Source organism: Puccinia triticina, chromosome 1A (assembly GCF_026914185.1).
Source record: "Puccinia triticina chromosome 1A, complete sequence".
NCBI lineage: Eukaryota > Fungi > Basidiomycota > Pucciniomycetes > Pucciniales > Pucciniaceae > Puccinia > Puccinia triticina.
The window spans coordinates 6002996-6030738 of NC_070558.1; the positions used below are offsets into that span (position 1 = coordinate 6002996).

Here is a 27743-nt window from a genome sequence, read left to right on the forward strand (position 1 = left end):
GCCATACGAGCAAAAACCAAAGAGCGGCAAGAACAAATGGAAAGAAACATTCCGCATGGCTTGCGTGTTGATGGAAGTGAAGAAAGCAATTGAGGAGTAGATCAGATGGCTAACCAGTCCGAGCAGGAGATAATAGCCTCATCCAAACCCAAAGTTACAAGTGATTATTTTTTTCCTATTACTAATATAAATCCTGTTGCATTGTCTTCTGTCCACACATCTACCTTGACCAATAAACCCAGTTTTGTGCAAGAGAAACCTTTTCCTAGTGATCATCCAGAGCCTGTCATAGCAAATATTGAACCTAATTCAGAGAATCCTAACATAGTGCACAATAAGAGTAGCTCCAAGAATAAGCAAATTGTAGAGAACTCAAACATTAAGATAAGAAATGATATTGCTAAACCAAACAATAAGAGCGTGCGCCAAGAAGTCCACCGCTTGAATAAGCAAGGACAACCTAGTAAACTGCCAAAAGAGGTTAAAGAGATCAACAAAAAAGATAAGACAGAAAACCTAGAAGAGCTTATTGACCCAAATGAGCCTCTAGCTGGAGTAGAAGATTTTTTTAATCAAATTGTGATTAAAAAATTGAGCACATTGATAGTAAAATCAATGCCATCCACCAAAATGTACATGATATTGCTTTTAAAATGAAAAACTTAGCAGAAAATGTGGTGGATAGCGCTAAAGATATTAAAAATCTTGTACTAGAGGTTAAGAAAACTACAGGAATAATACAACAAATAAACAACATAAAATTAGGACTTGTAGATTATAATAATAAATTACAAAAAATCACAACAGAAATTCAGACAAATGCTAAAGAAACTACAGTAATTGCCAAATTAAATGCAATCCAAGTATATTAAAGCCTGAGAATCATAGAAAAAAAATTCAAGGGTTCTCCCTACATATTACCAAAAATACAAAAAAAAAATTCAGGGATTCCCCTCTGCAAAAAAAATGAGCAAAAGATTGCAGGTTTCCCCCTAAAATAAATTACAACACAAATCACATATAAAATATCACAACAAAAATCACATAGTAAAATAACTGCAACCTGCCACCCAACCAAGCTAGCCCTGGTATCGTGGCCCACTGTCCATCCCTGTCTAGCAGGGTTAAAAAACAAGTGGGAGAATGATCCCCAGCGGTTAAGCAAAGGGGGGCCACCAAAAGATCCCCGCCAAACTGCGCAATTGCAACAGCAGACGGGGTGAGGCAAATCCCCCGCTGAAAACACAGCTGGGGGATTTGCCTGGCGTTCAATCGTCCACAAGCTACCTCTTTTTATACCTCATCCTTCTCCAAAGCAAGCCAACTCAACCACCAGCCACCATAAGCACCAGTCCCTACGCCACGTTGCCACGCCGAGTCCCAACGCCACATTGCCACGCCGCCAACCGCCATGACCCTACAATCCAGCTTGGCCCAACCACCTGCCCTGCTTGCCATGGTTCCCCGACTAATCCTATCCAACCCTTCATTGTTTCCAGCGGGACTGCCACCCACCCAAGCTCCTCAAGCCCGCGGCATCCTTCCTTCTGGACATCGTGGTTTTTGGGCGGGCATGTGCCACACACATCTCAGCAAACATGGAGCCAGGCAAGCTGCACAAGAAAATGCCGGAGGATACAGGAATGAAGTTGATCAAGGACCTCAACAAGCTCAGGAACGCTAGCGGCTCTAACCCCACCGCGCAGATCTGTCGCAAGATGCAGAGAGTCATGCAGAACAACGCCGCCGTCTTCCATACCCAATCGAGCTTTGAAGAGGGTGTCAAGAATATCCACAAGGATGTCGCAGTGACTGATCAAACCATGATCTTGAGCACGTATGTTTCAAGACTTCTCACTCCTTCTGATGCTCCAAGGTTTTCTGACACAATTGGTCCTTTTTTATCAAGTGATTTGGTCCAGAATTTGGAGTCCAAAACCTGTTGACATTTGCAGCCCAGAAATAGTCCTCTGCCAAAGCACAAAAGGAATCAAGAGGCGCTTGTGCGCGCCGGGATTTCTCGGAACAAGAGGACAACAGCTGGATCAAACACACTGTTCAGTCTCTCCTTACCCTTCCATCTCACCTCTGATGTTTCAGTTGCTCATGCTTGCTTTCTTGTTCTCTTTTTTTGGCTAGTTGTTGTGGCACAACCCTGAGTTTGGCAAGACTGTCAAATTGAACTATTGTGACATCATCAGCACCACCTTGTATGAAAACAAGGGCAAGAGGTTGGTCTCTCTCTCTTGCCCTTCCCGCTGATTTTCTTTGTTTTGGTTGACCTGATTTTCTATTCTTCTCGTCCTTGATTGCAGTTTTCCTCCTTTTGAACTAGCTTTCTGAAACCTCATTATCTAAGTATTGAATAACTGCCTCAATCATCACTACTCTACTATCTTCTTTCAAATGAAAATTTTTCTTTTTTGATTCTTCTTTTTGTTAAAATTATCACAAACTTGTCTCAACACATGATAGCCATGGCTTTTTTTGTGGCTATTTCATTGAAAAAGCAGGTCCAACTTCACTTTGAACTTGCCAACCCATACACTCAGTTTCTTTGGATCAGAAAAAAAAAAACACCAACAACTTCAGTCCACAACATATATACTTACAGATACTAGAAATTTAGAGAACATACATATGCTAACAACACCATGTGATGGCTGATTTACGCCTTGACAGAAGAACAGGGCTACACAAATTCCACACATGTCCTGAGTGTTTATGGGGGCGCGGGAGGCAAGCTTGCATGTGCACTTGCCCAGACTATGGCAATACCCCGTATTGTTGCCAATACATGCCTTCATCCTCAGCACCCATGAAATGACCCTTGCTGTGGTGAAGGCCCAGACATCTACCATGACCATCTATGTTTTTTCTCCATTAATTTTGGAGATGTTTTGTTCTCAGTAGTAATTGAAGTGTCTTCTTTTTCATCAGTAATTCAATAAACTATACATCCAAGTTGGTTATATCTTTGTGGTTCTTCAGAGATTTGATTAAATGTTGTAAATACCAGAGAGAGTATGATCCCAACTGCTCTTAAGATTTATATCTATTTAAAATTCAAAATCTAACTTGGTTAGCAAAATGAAGTGAACATAGCTGTGGATCAATTCTGTGCTGGTTAATTTCCTCCTGATTCAGAGTTTCTTCACAAGAATCCCTTGCACTCTGCAGGCAGGGTTAATTTGCTAATTTTGGAGAACCTAAACTTTAAGTATATTTGTGGCACTGTAAGCTAAGATGGGCTGTCAGACATTACCTTAAGAGTGCAGCGGCGAAGCCGCCTTGGCCTCTAGTACATACTGATATTAACAGATTGGATATTACCAGTAAACTGGACCAACTTAAAATAGACAGTGAACATGAGTCAGAAAACCGTGAAACTCAAGATGAAAACATACTTGAAATAATGGACAAAGTTGATAAACTAGAACAACTCATCATACACAATAGTGACAGCATGGCAGATGAAATCATAAAAATCAACAATAAGTTTGATGAAATGCAGAACAAGCTCATGGCTAGCATGGATAATATAGCACAAAAAATTGGCAACAATATACAAGTGCAACCCCAAATTCAGAAGCCATACAGACAAGGGATGAAAGATGTACCACCACATCAATCCAGCAATCCCTTCAGAAGAATGGCAGAAGAAGAGACACCCTTGAGAAAGGAGTACACAGTCCCACAAACACCATTCTTCAAAGAACAATCATATAACCCAAGTATCCAAACTGTGAGAGATAACTCTAAAGATGTACCCAGAATTAAAGATTGGCCATCATTTAGAGGTGAAGGAGAATATGATCACTTGGACTTTATCAAAACAATTGATTTGTACCAAGAAGAATTTGAACTGAGTGATTCCTCAATTACTGGAAGACTTAACAGTCTCTTCAAAGGTTGTGCCAAGCGCTGGTTCACAGACCTACGCTCAACTAATGGCAAACAATCTTGGGAATGGTGGAAAGAACAAATTAACAGCAAATGGGGAAGTCCAGCATGGAGCTTCAAAATTGAAAATAAATTTGATGAGAGCACCTTTGATATTGAAAAAGACAAATCCACTTAAATGGGTAATATCTCAGAAAGATAGATTGAAAGCCATTTGGCCCAATTTAACAGACAATGAAGTCCACCTGAGAATCCTCAAAAAATGTGGAGGAGATCTAGAGCATGCCATTAAAAGTAGACTACCCTACAATGCAAGTACTGAAGATATAGTTAACACTTTAGAAGATATAACTACACGTACACGCATTGGCAGAAGATATAAGCCTAGGTATCAAGGAGATAAAAATGAGAAAACAGAAGAGAAAAAACCATCTACTTCAAAAGACCAGACTTATCAGAAGGATAAGAAGTGCTACAACTGTAGTAAGATGGGACACACTTCACCAAACTGCCCTCACCCAAAGAAAAACATTAACAATGTTGAAATAGAGGCAGAAGACACAGCTGAAGAAAAGACTCAATCAGACACAGAAGAAACACATGATGATGGGTCATCAGTTTCAGCAGGGTCTTGTAATATGATCAATATAGACATAGAAGTGACAGACACAGAAACAGAGCACAATTTACCACAAGCATGGCTTCCTGGACAACCTATAGGAAATATCCAGGAAGCCAGACTGAGGAAAACCAAACCTACAAGAGGGAAAGGCTACACAGCTGGTAAAATCAACATTACACATATACTGTTTAATGGGAGAGAAGCAGAAATGTTACTTGACAGTTGTGCATATTGCTCAGTAGTACCTGAGACATACTTGAGAAAATTATGCCCAGACTACAGAGATGTCCTTTTACCACTAGGAAAAGAAAGAATAAATAGTGCCAGCAGTACCATGAAGCCAATAGGAGTATTTGAATGCCCAATAATAATCCTTCACCCAACAGGATCAGTCAGAATGACAGTTGAATTCATTGTGATAGAGGATGCAGTAAGTAAACACTTCATATTAGGAAATGACTACTTAAATATCTATGGCTTTGACATAACCAATAGCAGAGAAAGATACTTTACTATTGGGAATGACAATAAAAAGAAAAAATTCCTATTCAAATCCAAAGAACCTTTACCTGTAGAGCAAGTAGAAATACAGGATGAAGAAAAAGAGACATTTGGAAGAGAACAACTATCAGAAGCTAATTTTAATGATAAAGTGAGTGTAGATCAACTATTACAGTTACACAACATGCTGTATAAGAACAAAAATGCATTTGCATCAGATAAAGAACCATTAGGGGCAGTCATAGGCCACGAAGTGGACATTACATTAAATATTGAGCGCCCCTACCCACCTTTGCTAAGGAGACCAGCTTACCCAGCAAGCCCTAGAGAAAGAGAAGAGCTTGCAAAACACCTGGATGAGTTAGTAAGGCTTAATGTCCTTAGAAAAGTGGGGCACAATGAAGAAGTGGAAATAACCACACCAGTAATCATAACCTACCATAAGGGCAAATCACGCATGGTAGGAGATTTCCGTGCACTGAACACCTACACAGTCCCAGCTAGATATCCTATACCAAGGATACAGGAGACACTGACAAATCTAGCCAAAGCAAAGTACATTACAAGTATTAATGCTTTAAAAGGATTTTATCAGAATGTAGTAACAGAATGTGCAAGAAAATACCTGAGAATTATAACACATAAAGGTGTTTAAGAATACCTCAGAATGCCTTTTGGAATTAAAAATGCCCCATCACATTTCCAAAGAATGATGAATACCATCTTCTGTGAAGAACTTGGACTGAGATGGCTAATTATATACATAGATGACATAATTATATGCTCTGAAACATGGGAAGACCATATGAGTAGAATAGAACTAGTTCTAACAAAAATAATTAATGTTAACATGAAAATTTCACTAAAGATATGTGCATTTGGATTTGCAGAAATTAAAGCACTTGGACATGTAGTTTCAGGACTAGCATTATGCATAGACCAGAATAAAGTAGCAGCATTACTACAGAAGCCAGCACCAACAAACAAAAAAGAAATGCAGAGCTTTCTTGGGTTTGCAAGCTACTACAGACAACACCTAGAAGGCTATGCAGCTATGGCCAAAAGCTTGTATGAAATAGCTTCCAATGATACTGCCTTTGAAATGACCACAGAAAGACACATGGCATTTACTAAAATAAGAGAACATCTGACTAGAGCACCTCTATTATTAATGCCAGATTTCAAGAAACCTTTTGTGTTATATGTTGATGCCTCAATGGAAGGACTAGGAGCAGCCCTCCATCAATTACAAATCATCAATGATAAACCAGTAGAAGGTCCCATTTGTTTCATATCCAGACAACTCAAGAAAACTGAAGCACGCTATGGAGCAAGTCAACTAGAATGCCTATGTTTAGTCTGGGCCCTAGAGAAACTCCACTATTATCTAGATGGAAGTGTGTTTGATGTCATCACAGACTGTATTGCACTAAAATCACTCATTAACATGAAAACCTCTAACAGACACATGCTTAGATGGCAGATATCCATTCAAGTATATAGAGGTAACATCCCAAAAAGAGATTTCCCAGTTCCTCAAAAAAAAAAATGCAGAGTTTCCCCATACTGAAGGCTTCCATAGCGAGTCTGAAACTCCGGAGCCTTGATCCGTTTATCCACATCAAGGCCCTCTATTTATACCCTTCAAAACCATTCGCTCAGAACATCATTGCACGTAACTGCATTAACTACTGTGCTCCATTTCTATTGTACGCCTCAGCTCATTGCTCCCTCCATTGTTCTTTAACGGATGCTTCATCCGATTCCAACCAAATATACCATAATCTATGAGGAATACTACCTGATTCAAATTCCTCACGACCTCTTCATTAAATATATTCCCAGATGCAACAAACCTCAACTTATTCCGGAGATTCGAAGTCGTGCCATCCACCATTCTCAACTTTTAGACCTCTTCATCTCTTATTATTTCCTTATCCAACAAACCTCAACTTATTCTGGAGATTCGAAGTCGTGCCATCCATTATTTTCAACATTGTCAGATAAAACCAACAGGTTCCACGTCCCTTATCCGGATATTTGATCTTATCACGCATCCAATTCCAATTAGCTACTGTAAATATTTCTCTTTGCTCGGAATCCTCCTCCTTTTCAAGACTGGGACCGGAAATTATTCATTCACCACACCACCAAAACAATGAAACCTAAATTTACTGTACCGGCCGTAAATCTCACATTCCTGACCTCTACGGCTCCGTTTCTTACCCCGACTCTCCTCCAGCCAAACCCCTCAACACTCAATTCTGCTGCCATTCATCCTCCTCTAACTCAAAAAGTCGGAATATTTATTCTTTTCTCACCTTATAAATATGAAAGCTCTAAGCTTGATCGCAACCTCCACGGACAACCATTGTCTTCCAGCCCAAAATTTTACACAGCTATGCTGACTCCTCCACAGATCCCTCCACCTACTGTTAGGGCTATTATTCCTTTGTTGTCCCTCCGCCATGTCCCTTCTCGGAACCAATTCCTTTTATTTCTATATGCCAAAAATGCAGTCGATACCCATCACTCCACAACACCAATCTTACATCCTCTGTATAAGATCAAGCTCTGCCAGACTGCCGAAATATCCGCAATCCCTGGCTCCTATCTATTGTTCATTGGGATCCTTGATCTATCATCCATAAAGCACTCACGTCTCACTCTTGACATAATTGTCCCAACCAATAAATGGGTCTCAGCCACAGCTATTGCTGATCCATTGAACACCGACATGGCAATCCAAGGCTGCTTATATATCTTGACCATATCGCAACAGATCTACGCGTATTCACCAGATACTGGCGTTGTAAGAATTGTCAATCCTCCACATATCATCTCTTTACACTCTAAAGTTACATTCCGCATTTCAGAAAGGTCCCCGATTTGTCCTCCACCTCTGTCCCAAAGTTAATCAAGACACCAGGAATCAACTCAAGCCCTCCAACCTCATCAATTTCTCTGGTATCATCGCCGGTCTCAAAGTACAAAGCCTCCATATAATAGTAAGTATTTACACATCTACATATGACCTACTCATGTGTTCTTAGAACCAGTCACCAGACTCATCTACCCATTACCTCCCTTACATGGGTACATTCTATACACCTCTGTTCTACATGGCAGGCTCCTCATTCTTACAATCTTTGGTCCCGTTCTTTGTAAAAACACAATACCCCATTCTCCTCATCAAACATAGTTATCCAATTCATAGTACAAGAACCTTATACCATCAATCAGTCCTAGACTTATTGTTTCCATCATTCTCAGTCGATTTTTTACCTTCCTGTTGCTTCCAAAAGCGTAGAATTTTCTCAGTTGTACTATCCACTTACCAATGCAAAAATTTAAAAATCTACTCCTTTCTGAAAGCAAGGGTGATGGACCAATTTTCCTCTACCAAGATCATCCCCTTGCCACATGAGCCCAGGATAGTTTCCTGTTTGGTTCACACATTCCGAATCACACCTGGCTCATTACCCCTCCTCCTATACAATCTACTGTCATGCCACATCTCATCCATAAATGGCCCGCGTCTATTTCAACTTGCTCAGCGTTAGCGCTCCCTTGCCGCTACCAACTCCGGCCTCCTCTTAACCATCTTCTTCCTTTTAAACCGGTTTGTCTCAAACCGTACCTCCCTTTACAATCAACCTCACACTCTCCAATTGAAGCCAGAGAGAAAACCACCCCTTATGTCTGAAAAACAAATTAAACCTCTCAGCCCTTTGTTTAATTCCGCAACAAACCCCGACGTGGAGCCAAAAACCTTTGTACCTCTTCCACAACAACCAATTCCCCCATGTCTAAGATCCATGGCCTATCCCAAGATTAGCGCATGGATTAAAATCCTATCAATTTCCCCCCGTCTCATGGGTACCTTATCCGGTGAAATAAACGTAAAGCAACACTTTATCCCAAAACCTGTACATCTATTCCTAAACTTATTTCTTTTCTAGCAACCGGATCTTATCCTGTTGCCAAATCCCAATATCTTTGACATCACGAAAATCAACCCTCAACTGGTCATTACCAGCCGCGTACTATTAACAGGCCGAATCCCACGCATTGAGCCGCAATACGTATATGTTGAGGTTTGTTTCATCCCGGCGCCTACGCTCATATGCGAACTCCGTGATTAAAGTTTTTTTATTCCTTAGCCGGACCGGATCAGTTATACTGGTCGTTGCACCAAAGTCTACAACATTCTCAACACGTCGACTATTGGGTTGTGTTGAGCATTGCAATGTCTCATTTCATCTCCATGGGCAGTACTCCTCATCTATCCAAACTATTTCCGTCCATTGCCTCAATGGTACTCTTCCCGACCGCAGAGATGCCGCTCCCCATTTCCAATTCCGGCTAGACCTTATTGTCCCCAATGTCATTACTCTGCTCACGTTATAAATAAAACACCTGAGCAATCTCTTTAGCCAATCCTCATCCCGGTTCCTCATTGATCATCCTTTGTTATGGTTGTCATCCGCAGTTTCACATTTGTGCCAGATTCCCCGCAACTCAGCAGTAACAAAATATTTAAAATCATAGATGCCACACCCTGGAGCTCCACGTCTAAAAGCATTTTTCCTCTCTCCAATCTTCATTTCAACATCTTTACCTCAGCTCCTCGTGGTACTGCTCCCGATTCTGCATCATGGCTGGTATTTGAAGGCAAAGCTACAGCTGTTCATAACACTACCAAGATCAGAATTCACTGTTATGCTTCGTCGTACCATTTTGATATACCGCAGCAATTCAGAAACTTACCTTTTCCACAGCTCATCGGTGATTTGAAAGTTATTCAACAGTACCCACAAATCTTAGCACTCGACCCTGAAGCTGAAAATGTTAGTTATTTCTCAACATCAATGGTACGCAACTAAGCTGACATGTTTTCAAAGTCCTCCGTCTTTGTCTGTGAATTTCAACCTGTTCAAAGCCATCCCCTTGCCCTGGACCTCAACAACGTTTACCATGTCCACGCTTACATCACCAAAACAAGTAACGGAATAATCCAGCTCAAAGTCAGTCCCCACCATTGTCATCAATGATTACTCATACAGACAAATCTCATCATAACCTCTTCCTGACCAGGTCACACATATGTTTGATTACAAGCTCTCTCTTCACATCAGTGCCAAAGGTCTCGAAACTCGTCCTTAAAGTAGAATAATACAACCATAAACCTGCCTATGATTCTATACCTCCACAAGCTACAAACGCAACCTGTATTTCATTATTCAGAAACACAAATTAAACCTTCCTGTTCAATATTATCCTTCATCTCTTCTACGCTTTTCAAAACATGTGTGTACATATTTTCTAGATAGTAATCCGATTCATGATCTCCTTCTGCACATAATTCATGGGGACACGGTTTCAAGTTGCAATATACTTTTCCCGTTCCCCAGGGCCAGTCCACAATAAGTAATGAGTTATGTTCCTCTGTATGCCCAGAGTCATTGCCCGCAAACATTTCAGTCCCCTTCGTTTCAAACCATGCATCAATAAATCAGCACAAGAGCCATGTCAACCAATGACCCACTGTCATTGTTATTGCTCAGACATAACTACTCGGAATTGCTAAGCATCGCCATGAAGACATAATCTAAGCAGTGTGTACATATTTGCTAGACAGTAATCCAATTCTTGGGCTCGTCCTGCACATGATTCATAGCGGGACACGGTTCCAAGTTGAAATTTACTTATCTCGTCCCCAGAGCTAATGCACAATAAATATTGAGTTATGTACCTCTGTACCCCCAGAGTCATTGCTCCGCAAAGAATTCAATCTCTTTTGTCTCAAACCATGCATGACTAAATCAGCACATGAGCCCTGTCAATCAAAGACCCACTGTCATTGTTATTCTCTCAAGCATAACTCCCCAGTCGCAATTCTCTTGGCAAGAAATTCTACGTTTCTTACGCTGCGAATCCCTAATCAGACAAACATCCTTCACTCACAACTACACACCTAATCGAGTTCATTGCATACACAGAAACCAGAATAGTAACTGCACAACATGTCAGATTGCATTGACTTACAAAATTGCTAAGCATCGCCATGAAGAGCTAATCTAAGCAGATTCTGGATCCTCCGCCGGATACAGGACCAGTGCATTACTTACTCCGGGCCCCCACTGTTCAAGTCTTCTCTTATTAGCCAAAATTCCATATACCCAAAACCAGCATAGCCAATTGTCAAACGCTTAGAAAGCATCGACATATAATGTTCCTAAACATGGGATTAAAACGTTATCATGTACATCGCCAAGTTCCTTAATCCAGTCATGGATGCACGACCGGAGTGGTACTTAAACCGCGCTTTCGGATTGCTAGAAAATCAAACAATGACTCCGCCATGATATGATTTCTTGTTCCAGGATCAAACCTGCTCAATCCACTCAAATACAAATATAACAACATTCTATTTGCAGAACTCGGTAACACATCACCACAACAATTCCGTTCCCATCCTCCCGCTAAGTTACCTGCCCTTACAGAAGATTATTCGGCGTCTGCCGCCTTAAACCTTATCCGTATACCCTAGCAACCATTACCACTCAACTGATTCCTTAGCTTGTAACCCGTAATATTACTTTAATCGGCCTTTTATGTCAACTTGCTTCACTCTACCTCACACTCAGCCTCAGTTTGACCGACCAGCAACGCCAACCTTTGTTCCGGAAACATACACCTTTCATACTCAATCTAATTTCCTGTCCCGGAACGGAACCCTCTCCATCACCATCCATACAGAATGCATCGGCACTATCTATTATAAATAGTCGATGACTCTTCACCTGAATGTCTCCTCACCTCAGTCGCTGCCATCAACCAACACGCTATATATACTTCTACTCACCCAGAAACAGCTTACTCTGCTTCATTTAGCCATCTCTTTCATTCTTCCATCACACCACATAAAAAAAACCCCGCGTGTTTCAATTATGGCTGCTCAAAAGCGGCTCAGTCACCCTATGCAAACCCAAACTCCTGTCAATATATTCGAGATGGTGTGCCTCCATTGATTCCTCTTCCTCGTTTTGATACCAATTCATCATTTATAATCATTGTTTCACTTCCCTGTAGCTTGATCAAAAAATCGCTCCTGGATTGAGCTATGGCCAACTGTTCTACTCCACTTCCATCGCTTACACCGATCCCAAATCTTGAGAAGAAAAAAATCTTTTAGTTAAGTTATGCGGCTACGGCTCCGCTATCTCAGCATTAATCAAAAACGGAGTTTACATAGTATCTGGAAAAATGATTGCGCCAAACTCGAACGTTACGCCCGTATTCCATTTCCATGCTGACCTGACCTTAGATGTTGGTGAATCCAAAACCTGTTCTATTAAATTCGCCAAAAAATGCTCCGTTGTTGGATTTGGAATCGTCATTGGCAAACGCGAAGTTTCAGAAGACCTTGCAAACGGCACCATTAAAAATCTAATTGTGACCCTCCAACATTTGGACTATGACCCTTTGGTGAGTCGGATGTATACGATTCTCATACATTAACCCTCTTGGTGGCTGACTCTGTATCTTTTCAGAGTAAGCAACAAACACAGTTCAAGGCGCAATACAAAGTCAGTGGGCGCAAAAACTTGGCCAATACCTTTGGCCTGTTCCAACTTGGACGCGAAGTGCTCCTCTCTGGAAACATCTGCGGCTATGACAAAGATAAATTTATGTGGACTATCAATGTAAGTATTTCATAACCTAAGGTTGTCCCGCAATTACCGACCTGATATGACCCACCCCCAGACCATAGCTGTCTCGATTGCTTCCGGTCATCAAACCAGCGGATCACTTCAGAATCTGGCCCCTGGCAAAACTCTCCCGGTCCGCCAGCGTCCTGGATTGTACGTCAACACGTCTCTCATTTTTTTCTGATGATCTAATTGAAATATTTCACCACAACAGGATCTCATTAGAAGACCGGGGCAGTACCAGTTCGAAACCGATTCAGATCAACGACAAAGCCGAGGCGGTCAGTCACAACTTGCCCACTTCTGAATCAGCTCCTGTCACTGGCAAAGGTAATTCCCAGAATTATTACAAGACCGTCCTCAGCACAGCCTCCAAAAAGAGGACTAGGAAAGATATCCTGGCTGACGCTAAGCGTGCCAAAAAGGACCTGTGCTCGCCGGCAGACACAATGCCCGTAGTTCCGGAAGTCTCAAAGAGCTAACTCCCTGAATAATGCCATGGATCCGTAACTTGCTTATCGCATTTACTTTTCTCTCATCCAATAGTCCTTTTCTATACCTGTAACTTAGCTTGAATCCTGTTATCCTCTCTCTTCCTAATTTCCACTTTAGTCTGAACGACCACTGCTTACAAAACCCCTTGCGTTTACCTTCATTAACCCCTGTAATATGTCCATCCTGCAATGATACTTGTCAGATGCAGGGTTGAGCAACTGTGCAGGTCATTTAGTACAGAACCTGAAACAATTCAATGTCGATTCCTGCCTAAAAATCATTACCTGTGTTTTTTCAAGTCCCCTGAGCCTGCTCCCTTAAGCTGTACTGTCCGCCCATATTTTTTGACTCCAGCTCTGTTATTCCTTTCTGCTGCAATCAGCGAGTGCCATGCCTCCTCCCAGAGGACTTGCCGTACCCTCACCGGACTTGAACAACGAAGAATATTTATTGAAACACTCCAAAGACGAAATGCCTAACTACTTAGGATCATACACTGACATTTGTATTAAATGTTTGGCGCTTCATTGGAAATGTGAAAGAACTGGCCCAGGAAAAGACGTGGAGCGTGCAGCGTATTCCATGTGTTGTCAGAAAGGCCAGGTTGAGGTTCCGGTCACCTACAGTGGAGCCGATTACCCCTTGTTCTTGAAGGAACTGCTACAGGGCCAAGACAAATGTTCATCTCCGAAAACGTTCTATATCTTATTCAAGCCTGATGCGTTTTCTGTTCTTAGGCTTGAAATGTTTTCAACACCAGATCCGGAATTACAATAATGGTCTGGCCTTTGCATCGCTCGGAGCTGAAGTTGATCACTCTGTTCAGGGACAGCGCGGTGTTTACACCTTCAAAGTCAAAGGTGCTTTATTCCATAATTTACCGGAGGATCACCCTGGCACCAAAGCAAATGCTCAGTACTCTCAAATATACGTGGTTGGCGGAGACAACGACAAGGAAACTGGGATGCGTCGACACAAATGCGGGGCTGAAGTCAATTTCAAGATCTTAAATCAAATACAAAACTTCATTTCCACCAATAACTCCTACGCAAAATTCTACCGAACTATTTCGCAACAATTAGATCAAAATCCGGCAGCAACTTTTGTTCTGAGGGCTTTGGATCATCCAGCCCTGAATCCTAACACATACAACCGGCCCAAAGTAAATGAAATAGCTTACATCTTGGACTGTTACGATGAAGAAAAGATTGGCAAACGCGACGTAGCATTGCACACCCATGGCGGAGGCGTGCGGTACGTCACAGACTTGTTTCCAGGATATTTGGCGCTTCGCTATCCTATCTTTTTCCCTTTTGGGGAACGGGGTTGGCTGAAGGATTATGTGATTCCCGACACCTGTCAGTAAATCTAACTTCATCTCGATATTGTTCAGACTTATTTACATTTCTTGTAACAGTTCGAGAAATAACTCAGTGCGAATGGTACGCAACTATGTGTTTTGAGAAAGACGGTCAATTTTCCGTCATTCTTCACAGGAAGGCACTGTTCCAAGAAATCATCGTTGACATGTACATATGCGTCGAACGTTCTCGACTCAATTGGGTGTTTCATCATCAAGGCAATTTGAAAGCAGCAATGTATCGAGAAGCGGCCAAATCCTTGATGAATGAACAGGACATAGATGGATGCCGGGTTGTTCTGCCATCTACATTTGCAGGTTCCCCACAAAATATGATACAGCTTTACCAAGACGCTATGGCAATCGTCCGCAAATTCGGGCCCCCTTCTCTGTTTATCACCATGACTGCCAATCCGAGATGGAAGGAAATTCAAGAAGCCTTGAAACCGGGTCAAGACGCGAGTGATAGGCCTGATTTAGTCACTAGGGTTTTCTTTAGCAAGTTTGTATTGCTACTCAAAGACCTGCTCAAGTAAGATTGTCTAGGCCGAGTGAAAGCGAACGTTTTTACTATTGAATTTCAGAAACGCGGCCTCCCACATGCCCACATTATGGCAATGATGCGGACCCCAGACATCCCTAAGACGCCTGAACAGATAGACTCGCTGATCTCAGCTGAGATTCAGGATCCTGTCAAGGAACCTCGATTGTACAAAATCGTTACACAGAATATGTTACACGGGCCCTGCACGGACAGTTCCAATTGTTGGAAAAATGACATGTGAAAATATGGGTTCCCAAAACCTTTCCGCCCCTCCACAGAATTGACGGACGACGCATATCCCGATTATTGCAGACGGGACAACGGGCAAAATGTCAGAAAGGGTGGCACTGAGTTCCATAACGGCCACGTCGTCCCTTATACTAAATTCCTTCTCCTCAAATATGACTGCCATATTAATGTCAAAATCCCATTTTCGATACGTGCTATGAAGTACCTCTTCAAATATATATGCAAGGGCGTCAACAGGGCCTTGATGAAGCTTATGGATGGCGATGAAATTCAAAAGTTTATTAATGGGCGGTACATCGGCCCATGCAAAGGTGCGTGAATTCGTTTTTCTTGCCTGATTCATCAGCCAGCCGCCACTGACCTCGCTTTGTTCCTTAGCCACCTATTGTCTATTCCAGTTCCCGATGAATGGCAGGTCACCCATGGTTCAACAATTAGCGGTCCACCTTGATAATCAACAGACGATTTATTATATATCCAAGAAGAAAGCCAGAGAATCAATTCAGAGCGGAAAAGCCGAGCGTACCACCTTGACTGAGTTTTACGCCATTTGTAATACAGATGTTCAAGGCCTCGGTGTATTTGCTAGGGACTGTCTCTACCAAGACATGCCAAAGTACTTTGTCTGGACTAAGGATAAGCAATGGAAACCACGAGCTTACACGTCAGACGCTGTCGGACGAATTTATTTTGCGAACGTTTCAGAGGGAGAGCGGTACTACTTGAGACTTCTTCTTCTAAATGTGCCAGGCCCTAAGAGTTCTCAACACCTTCAAACCGTTGGGGGTGTACAGCATTTGACATTCCGAGCTGCCGCAGAAGGTCTAGGTCTACTCGCGTCCGACGAACACTACGCTACCTGTATCCAAGAAGCTTCTCTATGGATGTTGGGTGCAGGTTTAAGGGCTCTGTTCTGCATCATGTTGGTTCACAGTCCTCCGGCCAACCCTCAACGGCCCAGTTCATCGATGTATTAGGCGACGATTCAAAGTACTGCTTGAGACTTAGCCCTGGAGGCATTGTTCCCAGTAGCAAGAACTGCGTCGCTTTAACAAAATTCAATATAGAAACACAGTTGAAAAAAAATTCAAAGCTGCTTGACGACGTTGGAATTGTGGGAACCGACCGTACTCTATGGCCTGAATTCGCTCGGGTCTTTGCGCCGGAGCAATTGTCGATTTATACCCATGCCGAAATTTACAAAAACAACTACACAAAGCTTACCGCTGACCAACGATTTATTGTGGATGACATAATCAAACAAGCAAACAGAAAAGAGTCTTGGATGGTTTACATTGACGGACCTGGCGGAACCGGCAAGACGTTTGTCCTCAACACCCTGATTAACTATTTCAACTGCAGAGGAATCACCATTGCAGCTGTCGCCTCCTCTGGAATTGCTTCCTTAGCTCTCCACAAAGCGACCACTGCCCACGCCCGGTTTAAAATTCCCCTGAAAATCAATTCCACATTGCTCTGCGTTTGGGAGCCGCGTTCGGCTCTTCGACAAGAATTATCCCAAGTTGATATCATTATTTGGGATGAGATATCCATGCAAAATCGTCTGTCTGTTGAAGCTGTTGATAGAAGCTTTCGAGAGCTGAAGAAACAGGACATTCCTTTTGGAGGAGTTAGTGTCATCTTTGGTGGTGATTTTTGTCAAACACTGCCAGTCGTCAAAATGGGTGATATCCTGTCCCAGAGCAAATTGTGCATGTTAAAATCCCCGCTATGGAAGAATGTCAAAAAATTCCACTTGAGACGCAACATTCGCTTATTGGGCCCAGGGGACCAGCCACTTGAACAAGGTTCCATTCAGTTTAATAAATGGCAACTGAACATAGGAGAAGGTACTATACAGAAGGACTTGGTCGATCAAATCCCTTTGCGCTTTGGTACTCTTTTCAGGAATTATTCTATTCCGGCCTTATCATCAGATATCATCCAATTCATTTATGGGCAGTTGACCGTGCAGGAACAGCCATTCTCTGACCAGTTCCTCACTGGTTACTACAAGAACCAAGCCATAATTACTCCTCTGAATAAGTACGTCAAGACAATCAATAAGCAATGTCTTAAACTACTCCCTGGGGAACTCTTCATATCCACATTGATAGATCAAATGACGGACTCAACTGAGAAGGCGGTCCCGGAAGAATACCTGAACAAGGTAGACATCCCAAACTTTCCAGAACATAAATTAGAGTTAAAGGTTGGACAGCCGTTAGTTCTGCTCCGGAACCTGAATGGTTTGGCAAATGGAACAAAAATGTTACTTCTCAATATTGAACGGACGGTGCTCCGAGTCAAGATCCTTACTGGTACTGCGACCGGAAAGATTCAAGCTTTACCTTGAATCAACCTGAAATACGAGCCTGATATGGAATTCGGGTGTTCTTTTTTGAGGTATCAATTTCCTGTGGTTTGTGCATTCGCCATGACAATCAACAAGTGCCAAGGGCAGTCCCTCAACCATGTTGGGGTCTTTTTGCCTCGCCCTGTATTCGCGCACGGTCAATTGTATGTAGCGTTGTCAAGAGCCACCTCTGTCTCTGGATTGGCCATGGCTTATGTCCCAGAAGAAGATAGTCAAGTCACTACGAATGTTGTAAACATCGGCCTGCTCTCCTCCCACCTGCATTCTTAATCAAAATGAATAGTTGTATGGAATCCAATACACCTGTTGTATGCAGTTCATGCCTCTCTACATGTTGCGTCTGGCTCCCAGGGAATGTGCCACATTTTGCCCTGAAAATTTCCTGTGTAACAAAGGGCTCAGTATGCATACTCTTGCTCCCTGGGATTGCCTATGAATTGCAATTGATTCAGGGGCAAGGCCAAGAGCTTTGCTAAATGTTCCTTCATTGAAGGTCATGATCATGAGGCCAAGTTATGTACTTAAGGCATGACCAGTTCCACTTCAGTGCGTGAATTCACCTCATAAATCGGATTATTTTTTGTTCTGGTAAATCCTGTGCTAGAGCCACCTATACCGGTGTTTTACCTATCTCTACAATTAATTACAAGCATAAAATGGAGAGTTTGGCTTTTCTGATAACAGGCTGATTCAGGACAAAGGATACCTGTGTTTTTGGATTTCAATTCATAAATATGTATGTGAACATTGAAGGGTTTAAATTATAGTTTTGTTTTGCCGTAGGGACATTAATCTGTCCTATGAAAAACCCCCAGGCGGTGAAACAATACTTGCCTATACTCTTAATTACGATTTGAAGGTTCATTAGGTAGGTGCGCCATCATTGCGAATTAACCATATCCGATGCATAACAATTATTGATAGGATCCTAACTGAGTGCCTGACACATGTGGTTGACTCAATCTATATACAGGAGTCGGAGACCAGTAAAATTATTGATGAAAAAGGTCGTACTGAAGCGGAGTCAAAAAAAGGGTGACAGCTTTAGTCCTGAAATGATGGTTTTGCCAATATCAGGGTGGAGCAATGGTTCTAACTTGAGTCTCAAGTGTTTGTGGGCAACATCAAGTCGCACTGAGACAACCTAGGGTCAAGGTCGTAATGAAGCGGAGTCAAAAAAAGGGTGAAAGCTTTAGTCCTGAAATGATGGTTTTGCCAATATCAGGGTGGAGCTGTCAGCCTTAGAGTCAACACAGTTGACCTAAAACTGCCTTTTATCTCCATTTTATACCTAAATGTGCTCATATCTTTTTGACCTTAAGACATAAGGTTGTTTTGACTTCAGATTCTGATTTCTCATGCAATTTTGACCCTAGTGTTCACTGATCACTTTACAATATCTCTACTCCTTCATAGAGTTTGTGGTTTGTGACACACATGCGCAGCAGCCCCGTGTAGTTGTGCCTGAGCGCTCCCAACCACATGTACATGTGTGATTATGTCATCCAACTTTGAAAATTTTCGAATTCAGGATCCCCCATGCAGCTGGAGGATCCACAGACTTCAGCACACCAGAACCACACCCCAGATAACCCAGGATCACCACCAAAGAGACTACCACGCTCCCAGTATACCTACCGTCACAGGCGCCTAGGATATTGACAGTAAGTAGACTCTTTTCACTGAACCTTGCTTATCCAGAGGGAAACTCTGTTCCTCTTGACTGTTTCTTCTTTTCTTCAACTCTTTCAATCTTAAAAGATCAAAAGGTTATCTCTGGTTAAGACCTACAAAACCAGAGCAGAGTAGTAACCCTACTTCTGAATCCCACCAACGTTTCCTTGTTGTGAGTGGAGGCTGTTGCACTCTTTCTTGGCCTTCCACAGCTGGCATCCAACTTTTCCAGGTTGAGAATAGCCCAGATCAATTAATTAAGACTTAAAGTCTAGGCCTGATCTTCTCTTTCTTTCTTCTCTCTCTGTTTGTATTTTTTTATCCCAAGAAATCCAACCAGAGTCCCCCCATTTTCCTTGTGTCCTGTTGTCACACAAGAGACACAGGCTCACAGGAGCAATGGTTCTAACTTGAGTCTCAAGTGTTTGTGGGCAACATCGAGTCGCACTGAGACAACCTAGGGTCAATGAACAACACTGATCAAGAACTGATTCTGGGGATTTGACTAACCATAACTGGAATTATATCAAGGCTTTGCTTGACGTCAATCAGTTTCGCCCGGATGAAGACCATCAATTCAAAAGGTATTGGATTTTTGTGAAATTCCAATATATCCTTTGGAATTTTCATGAAAAGAGTTCCGGCCTAGCGAATTGTTCTTGTTAGCTGGAACAAACACCAGGATTTGCATACATAACAATCCCCACTGACATTGGGTTTCTCAAGCATCGCATCAAATGGAGGTATACCGCTGCACAAATACTTCATCTCTCCTTGAACCGTGGGCCCAGCGGTAGAGTACTCGATGAAATCGGGTGGCGGTCCGTCAGAGATATGGACGACGTGAGCTAGAACAATAATCGGTCAACCGTCGCACTTTGTAAACAGCTCGCCGCTGTAGGAAATCCACAAGCTCCGTTTTGGTTTAACTCCAAGCTCATTTTTGCAATGGAAAATTAAATCGTATTCTGGAGATTGGTATTCCAGAAACTTGCCATCACTATTGCGTCGAGTTTGTTTTGGAACTGTTAAAACGTAAGTCCAATTTGAGGGATTGTACTTCATGTTATCTAATACTTCACAGCCTTGAACATACATCTTGATCCGGAGGGTACTTGTCAATCTTTGTCCGGAAGATGAAATAAGATATTTCGTTTTGAGGCTCTATAGGAAAGCAAAATTGGCTGAGACAGGACCTCACAGGACCTAGGATGAGTCTTATCCTGAACCAAACCCAGGGGTTCAGGGGTTTCAGTTGCCGAGTTCGGCCGGATCAAGTCAGTGTTGGACCTGTTGCGCAGGGACAGCAGGCTATTTGTTCTGGAACTGGCCAAGACGCCAATCCGATGGTTGACATAGCATCATTCGTCCTGTTTGGAAGTACATAGCTCAATACCTTAAATCAGGAAGTGCGGAAAAGCTGCCAGTTGAGTACCCCTGTTCCCCTCCCACAGCGTGGCCTTGTCATAGGATATTCGCACTGTTCCCAACGCAGGTATCAGGGAAACTTCGCGGCGTCTAATCCACATACATATTCTTATCGCGTAGTCAAGGCCCCATAACAGGTTTTGGCTTAATGAGTCACTTAGGTGTAGTTAAATCAGGACACGGAAATTGTTCCCCATTGAAGGGCAGCAGGTTGGCATCTTATAGACAATTGTGTTCACTGTTCAATCTAGGAATCAAGACTCAGGAAAACCTGGGTGACATTCCTAGAGCAAGGAACAACCTCCTCCTGACAGGTCCTCGCCTGTTTTATTCTGTGCCATTTGCGCTATCATAGCTCCAGGAAATGTCTGATATGTTTACGTCAGCTATGCCAGCTGCGGACCTGTTCTTGGTTTACAGGCGTGAGCTATGTTCCGCGGCGCAGCCGCAATTTCTCTAGTGACAATAATTCATAAAGAAGGGAGATTGCATAAAAATGCAGATGGAATCTCTAGGTGGTCCCTACCAAATACACCAGATAATCCAGCCTGGGCACCTGAAGAACCAGAAGAATTACCAATTATGGGAATTAGCATTACTGAACTAGAAGATGAATTCTTTGAAGAAATCAGAAATAGATATAAACAAGACAAGAACTGCACATTAATAGTACAAATATTATCCAAAACAGATTCAAAGGATGATGATCTGATTGCAGCATTGGATACAGCATGGAAGAAATCATATCAAGAAGGAAGATTCCATCTATTTGACGGAATCATCTACCACAGATCCAAACACACATGTGTACTAACTGTAATGGACAGAGTATTGATCAATACACTGCTACATGAATGCCATGACAGTACATCATCTGGTCATCATTTTTCAGACAGAACAGAAGAAAGAGTAAGGAACCTAGCATGGTGGCCAACATGGCAACAAGATGTAGACACATACTGCACCACATGTGAGAGATGCTAGAGAGCAAACAAAGCAACAGGCAAAAGGTTTTGGCACATGATAAAAATAGAAGAACCCACTAGACCATGGTAAACAGTTAACATGGACTGGGTTACAGGACTACCACCTGGAGGAAAGAAGAACTATAATGCATGTCTAGTCATTGTAGACAGATTTAGCAAAACACCTATATTTTTACAATGTCACAAAGATGATACAGCTATGGACACAGCCATAATGATTTGGCAACAAGTGATTTCATGGACAGGACTATTCAAAACCATCATCAGTGACAGGGATCCCAAATTTACATCAGATCTATGGAGAGGATTGTACCGCTTATTTGGCACCAAACTCTCTTTCTCAACAGCATACCATCCACAAACAGATGGGCTAGCAGAGAGAATGATTCAGACCTTAGAAGACATGCTAAGAAGATTCTGTGCATATGGATTAGAGTTTAAAGATTCTGATGGATTCACTCATGACTGGGTCACACTACCAGCCCTAGAGTTAGCCTACAGGACATCAACCCATGCATCAACAGGGAAAACACCAGCTATTTTAGAAAAAGGATGGAACCCCAGACTACCACAAGACAGCTTGAAAAAGGACTTGGTAGAAGTACACCCCACAGCAGCAAGCTTTGAAAATATGCTGGACAAAGCCAGAAAACACGCCCAACAAAGCATGGACAATGCATTTGAATACAGCAAAAAAATGGGACAAAAAGCATACAGTACCCAGCTTCAGAATAGGAGATTTAGTATTAATATCAACTACAAACTTTACTAATATTAAAGAACCTAAGAAACTTAGGAATGCATTTGTAGGTCAATTTGTAGTCAAAGCATCACATGGACCAAATGCAGTAGAAGTGGAACTATATGGAGAACTAGAAAAGAAAAATCCTATATTCCCAGTAAGCTTACTTAAACACTATAATGAATCAGATGCTGGATTTTTCCCTTTACGCAAGGAAATACCTGAAGTAGAAGTACCTCCACTTTAAGAGTCAGAGGAGAAGAAAATTCAGAAGATCTTGAAAGACAAAAAGATCAGAGGAGAGAAAGATAAATTATATCTTGTAAGATACAGGAACCCAATTCATGAGGATGAATGGCTACCAGAAAAGGACATTAAAGATGCGGATAAATATCTATGAAGATTAAAGAACTCTAAACACAAAGATTAAATTAATTTAGAATTTAACCTTTTTAGAGGGGGCAAGTGTCAGCCTTAGAGATACATCAAGTATCCAAAAGACAATAACTTAGTAAATAATAATAATTATTAAATTATTATTGCAGAATCAGATTCCGCATCATAAATTAAGGGGGACCACCCACTCAAAGTAACCCCTTATTCCTATTCCTTCATGTCCTAATTGTATAAATAAGAATTGGCCCCAGAAAGCGCCCAAAAATAGTATTACATACAAAAATGTAGTAAAACAAACAAATTACATAAAGATAAACTGTTGTACATTAATGAGTAATATTACTTGTGTAAAAATACCCCGTGAAAGTATTATGTAGACTTCTACTGAAGCTCTTTCACATGAAAATTGGTTATAAACAAGTCATGTGACAGAGTCAGGGAAATTAGTCTATTACAATACAAATAATTTGCCCACAGCCAAGCCCTGTTCACGGCTACACCTCAGGATACTCCCATAGAGAGAAAAGGACTTAGTGTTTATGCCCACTGAAGTCCCCTCTATAAATAGAGGCCTATTTGGCCCTCAGGAAAAGATCCCCCAGACCATTCACCGCCCATAAACTGTAAGTTTGCCGTGAATATTCTCCTCTGCTACTATTGTAGCCACTTTTCCTTATAAACCATCCCCAGCTTGTGTAATCCACTGGATTAAACTCTTTAAATCATCAAAAATCCCTTATTAGCATATTTAAAGATTTATCCTTATAAGTAGTTGCCGTAAGACCTCTGCCTCTGTCAAGCAGCCAATCATTTTGAGCGCTTACCACCTACTTTTACGCCAAATTAATTCCCTGTAATTAATAATTACATATTATTAATTACATAATTAATCCTTCCTCTGTTAAAGAGTGTTTAAAACCTTGTAGTGGCCATATTTGCCACGTAACAAGCTTGGTAATTCATATTACCAGTTTTTACATCAGCACAGTTATAGTGCTAGGGCCCAAAACCCTTATTTTGATGGGTTTTTTGCCCTAAGCTTCATAAAAAGAGCTGTCATTTGGGGGCCTCATTGGATTTTTTTTATTCAGAGTGCCTGTCAAGGATAAAACTGATCGTTTTTCTGAGTTTTTCCCTTATTTTTAGCGATTATCCATATTTTTGCCGTCAGTACTTCAGTTTTTACATAAAAACCAATCAAATCCACTAAACAAGTACGAGTTTTTCCTTGTTTCTGACATATTGTGCAATAGAGAGACAAAACAATAAAATACATATAAAATACATAGAACTAAACTGTACAAAACATGTATTTTACATTTTTTCCTTTTTCACTGCAAGTCTAGTGTCTGCTCCCGTGCCAGCCGCTCTACCAGCCAACAACCAACGGGATACAACAAAATCCGCCAATCCAAAGACCGCGACCGCAGAAAAGCCAGCTAAGAACGGCGAACAAACAGCCTTGCTCCCACCCGGCTTCTTCCTCAGCCCATACCAGGATAAGAAGAGACTGCACCCGGCGACGTTACCCGCTTGAATCATTGAGAAACAATTTGACTCAAAGGCCGCGGCGCTTAAATTGCTCAAAGGTTAGATTTCTTTTAGTCAATCAACGAAAACATAAAAAACATAACTAACAATTACTTTCCCAAACATGGTTGGAACCAGATCAGGAAAGGACCACGCAGCAAACCCTCCCCCCACCAAAAGCGGTAGAGGAAGGGGAACAGCCCTAGGAGGACAAGCTCAAGGTCATCACCGAGGAACCCCCTCAAGGTTAGTAGATACACCCTCCAAAAACACAAACATAGAAGATTCAATCTTGGCCCTAGTCCTCAACAAAGCACAGGAGGACGCAAAAGTGATATTCAAAGCAACAAAGGCCGCTTACTTGAACGCCAAGAATTACAACAAGATGGATCTCCTCAAGTCGTACCTCGAGCAAGTGATCTCGTTGTTCCGGGTTGTCCAGAAGTTCCTCCTGTGGAAGGAGATCTTGACTAAGCACTTGGATGGCTGGAACCTGACTAAGCACTTGGACGGCTGGAGCCCGTACACGGAGCAGAAGCATATCAAAGTCCTCAAGAACAAAAAACAAAACTCAAAGGAAAGCAGCAAGCACGATCTGAAGAAGGTCTACAAGATACCAAAGATCAACCGCTCCAAACCGCAACCGTTGTGGTAGACGGAAAAGTGGAAAAATAAAAAGTTTTTTTCTATGCCACATAATTACTCATAATAGGCCTCAAGATACCATCAAATGGACCCCAGAAATGGATTCTACGGCCAATTTTACCCCTAGTCACAACTGGAAGCGTCACTGGAGCCCCTCTGGATTGGAACCTACACGCCCTTGGACAATGGACACCCATCACACGTTCAGCATACCCAGTCACCAGCCTTTCACAAGCCTCAAGTCAAGGATCACAGTATTATGCTTATACACATCAAAGGATACAAGCATACATCTCCCCATCAGACTATAGTCATCACATAGTATCAAGTACTCTTCTATTTCCATATTATGATGTCATCCCGCACTGATCCTGCAGTTCAGACGTCATTTATGCACCCCCTGCATCCACCTGTCAACTAATGCAGCCTACTGTCACTTTACGCAGCCTTCATGCAGCCCTACTGCATGCTTATGACATCCTTTATGTACCCCTGACACATTATGACATCATTTGTATCTACTCTCACCAGCTAAAATCCCTCACAATGTTGTCCAGATCAGCTGAAACCCTAACCCACAAGCCCTCTGGGGCTCCACTTCTGTCTATATAAGGAGCTCTCTCCTCCCCAGTTGTCAGCTCCTCAGTTCATCACTCACCAATCACAGTCACCCCAATATTCACCCTTACCAATTATAACCAACCCTTATATAAATCATCAACTCTATACCTTGTCAATCAAACAACTCATCTTGAGCCAACCTACCCTATCACTCAAATAAAACTTGCCAAGCATAGCTTGGTGGGTCTTGTTGACTGATAGCATAGAAGGGCAGAGTTTGCACCTCCATCATCCCCTTCTCCATTCAGCAAAAGGTTCTCAGGAACACTTTTGAGTCTTACACCGTTGGGCTCAAAGCCAAAACTGTACAAGAGAAAGCCGAAGAAGGGTGAAAAAAAATGGAAGGAGACCTTCCGGATGGCCCGAGTATTGATGGAGGTAAAAGATGCAATCAAGGAATAGCCAAGAGTACCAACAGAAGCTTCCCTATTCCACTTTCTTCCATAACAACAGAACATATCAAGCAGTCCTCTACATACATATCTACAACCAAGAGTCCTGAATTAGCCCTTCAACCTAAAGCTCCTATAGCCAGATCGTCCGCATATGTTCCTAGGACAGTTAAACCCGGGATTACGAGAATCAATCCTATTCCTAGTACTTCTAATATTGAACCTGTTACAAAGTCTGCTAAGCACAGAGAGCCCATTCCCGAGTCAGAGAGACAAGCAATTGTAATTCCCAATGTTGTTAGCCAAGAACCTATCGTTACAGTCAGAGAAATGAATCATATTTCTAAACAAGATAACAAACTAGTGCACAAAGAAGTTCAAAGCTTAAATAAGCAAGAGGACAGTAAGCCAGCCAGAGAGAAAAGAGAATCTGAAAGAAGAAATAAAACAGAAAAACTCAAAGAGCTTATAGACCATAATGAGCCTCTAGCAAGAGTAGAAGACTTCTTTAATCAAATTTTGATTAAAAATATTGAGCACATTGACAGTAAAATCAATGCCATCCACCAGAATGTACATGACAGTACCTTTAAAATTAAAAATTTAACAGAACAAGCGGTGGATAGCGCCAAAGATATTAAAAGTATTGTACCAGAGGTTAGGAAAACTATAGGCATAATACAACAAATAAGTAATATAAAGCTAGGTCTTGTAGACTACAACAATAAATTACAAAAAATTACAAAAAATTACAACAGAAATTCAGACAAATTCTAAAGAAGCCACAGTAATTACTAAGTTAAATGCAATACATACTGATATTAACAGGTTGGATATTACCAGCAAACTGGACCAACTAAAAATAGACAGTGAGCATGAGTCAGAAAACCGTGAAACTCAAGATGAAAACATACTGGAAATAATGGACAAAGTTGATAAACTAAAACACCTCATTATACACAACAGTGACAGTATGGCAGATGAAATCATTAAAATCAACAATAAGTTTGATTAAATGCAGAGCAAGCTTATGGCTAGCATGGATAACATAGCACAAAAAATTGGCAACAATACACAAGTGCAACCTCAAAATCAGACACCATACAAACAAGGGATGAAAGATGTACCACTACATCAATCTAGCAATTGTTGGAATGGTTTCTGAAATGTGATTTCATCCTCAATTGCAATATGCAGTGAAAAATGCTTGCAGTGTCTCAAATTCCACAAGGGAGAGAAAGTCACAAAGCTCATAAATCAATGAGCAAATTTCATGTCAACTGGAACCAGAAATCCAAAGCTGCTTTACTGTTACAAAAGTTTAAGCACATTACATGAGCACTTTGACTAGTTTCAGTGTGGTTTGATTCTGTTGAGAAATAAACTCAACTGGTTCTGCATGGAAACTTAAAAATCCACATTTATTGCAATCATTGGTTTGTTGTAAATTGACTTCTTAAATTGTTGAAATAAAGTTTAACAAATTGATGTAATTCAAAGCAATTTTTGGCTCAAACAAGAAAGAGACTTGAATTTGATCAAAGACTAGAGATCAAGGTGGCT

At 41.6% G+C, this 27743-nt stretch overlaps 4 protein-coding genes across 4 annotated transcripts; 3 read left to right on the top strand and 1 right to left on the bottom strand.

The window, feature by feature from the left end:
• Positions 1-1411: 1411 nt before the first annotated feature.
• On the top strand, positions 1412-1946 carry PtA15_1A675 (uncharacterized protein; the record flags this gene model as incomplete). Its single annotated transcript, XM_053165727.1, has 3 exons — positions 1412-1459; positions 1500-1837; positions 1910-1946. The coding sequence occupies 3 exons, from the start codon at positions 1412-1414 to the stop codon at positions 1944-1946; spliced, it is 423 nt and encodes a 140-aa protein (XP_053016890.1).
• A 5817-nt stretch (positions 1947-7763) lies between these two features.
• On the top strand, positions 7764-10192 carry PtA15_1A676 (uncharacterized protein; the record flags this gene model as incomplete). Its single annotated transcript, XM_053165728.1, has 5 exons — positions 7764-7838; positions 7903-8034; positions 9808-9876; positions 9931-10053; positions 10124-10192. The coding sequence occupies 5 exons, from the start codon at positions 7764-7766 to the stop codon at positions 10190-10192; spliced, it is 468 nt and encodes a 155-aa protein (XP_053016891.1).
• A 2103-nt stretch (positions 10193-12295) lies between these two features.
• Positions 12296-13223, top strand: PtA15_1A677 (uncharacterized protein; the record flags this gene model as incomplete). Its single annotated transcript, XM_053165729.1, has 4 exons — positions 12296-12517; positions 12583-12735; positions 12797-12894; positions 12956-13223. 4 exons carry the CDS (start codon positions 12296-12298, stop codon positions 13221-13223), a joined length of 741 nt encoding a protein of 246 aa, XP_053016892.1.
• Positions 13224-19857: 6634 nt separating this feature from the next.
• On the bottom strand, positions 19858-20381 carry PtA15_1A678 (uncharacterized protein; the record flags this gene model as incomplete). The annotated part of the gene is made up of 4 exons (XM_053165730.1): positions 19858-19887; positions 19951-20085; positions 20152-20288; positions 20351-20381. 4 exons carry the CDS (start codon positions 20379-20381, stop codon positions 19858-19860), a joined length of 333 nt encoding a protein of 110 aa, XP_053016893.1.
• Positions 20382-27743: the final 7362 nt, after the last annotated feature.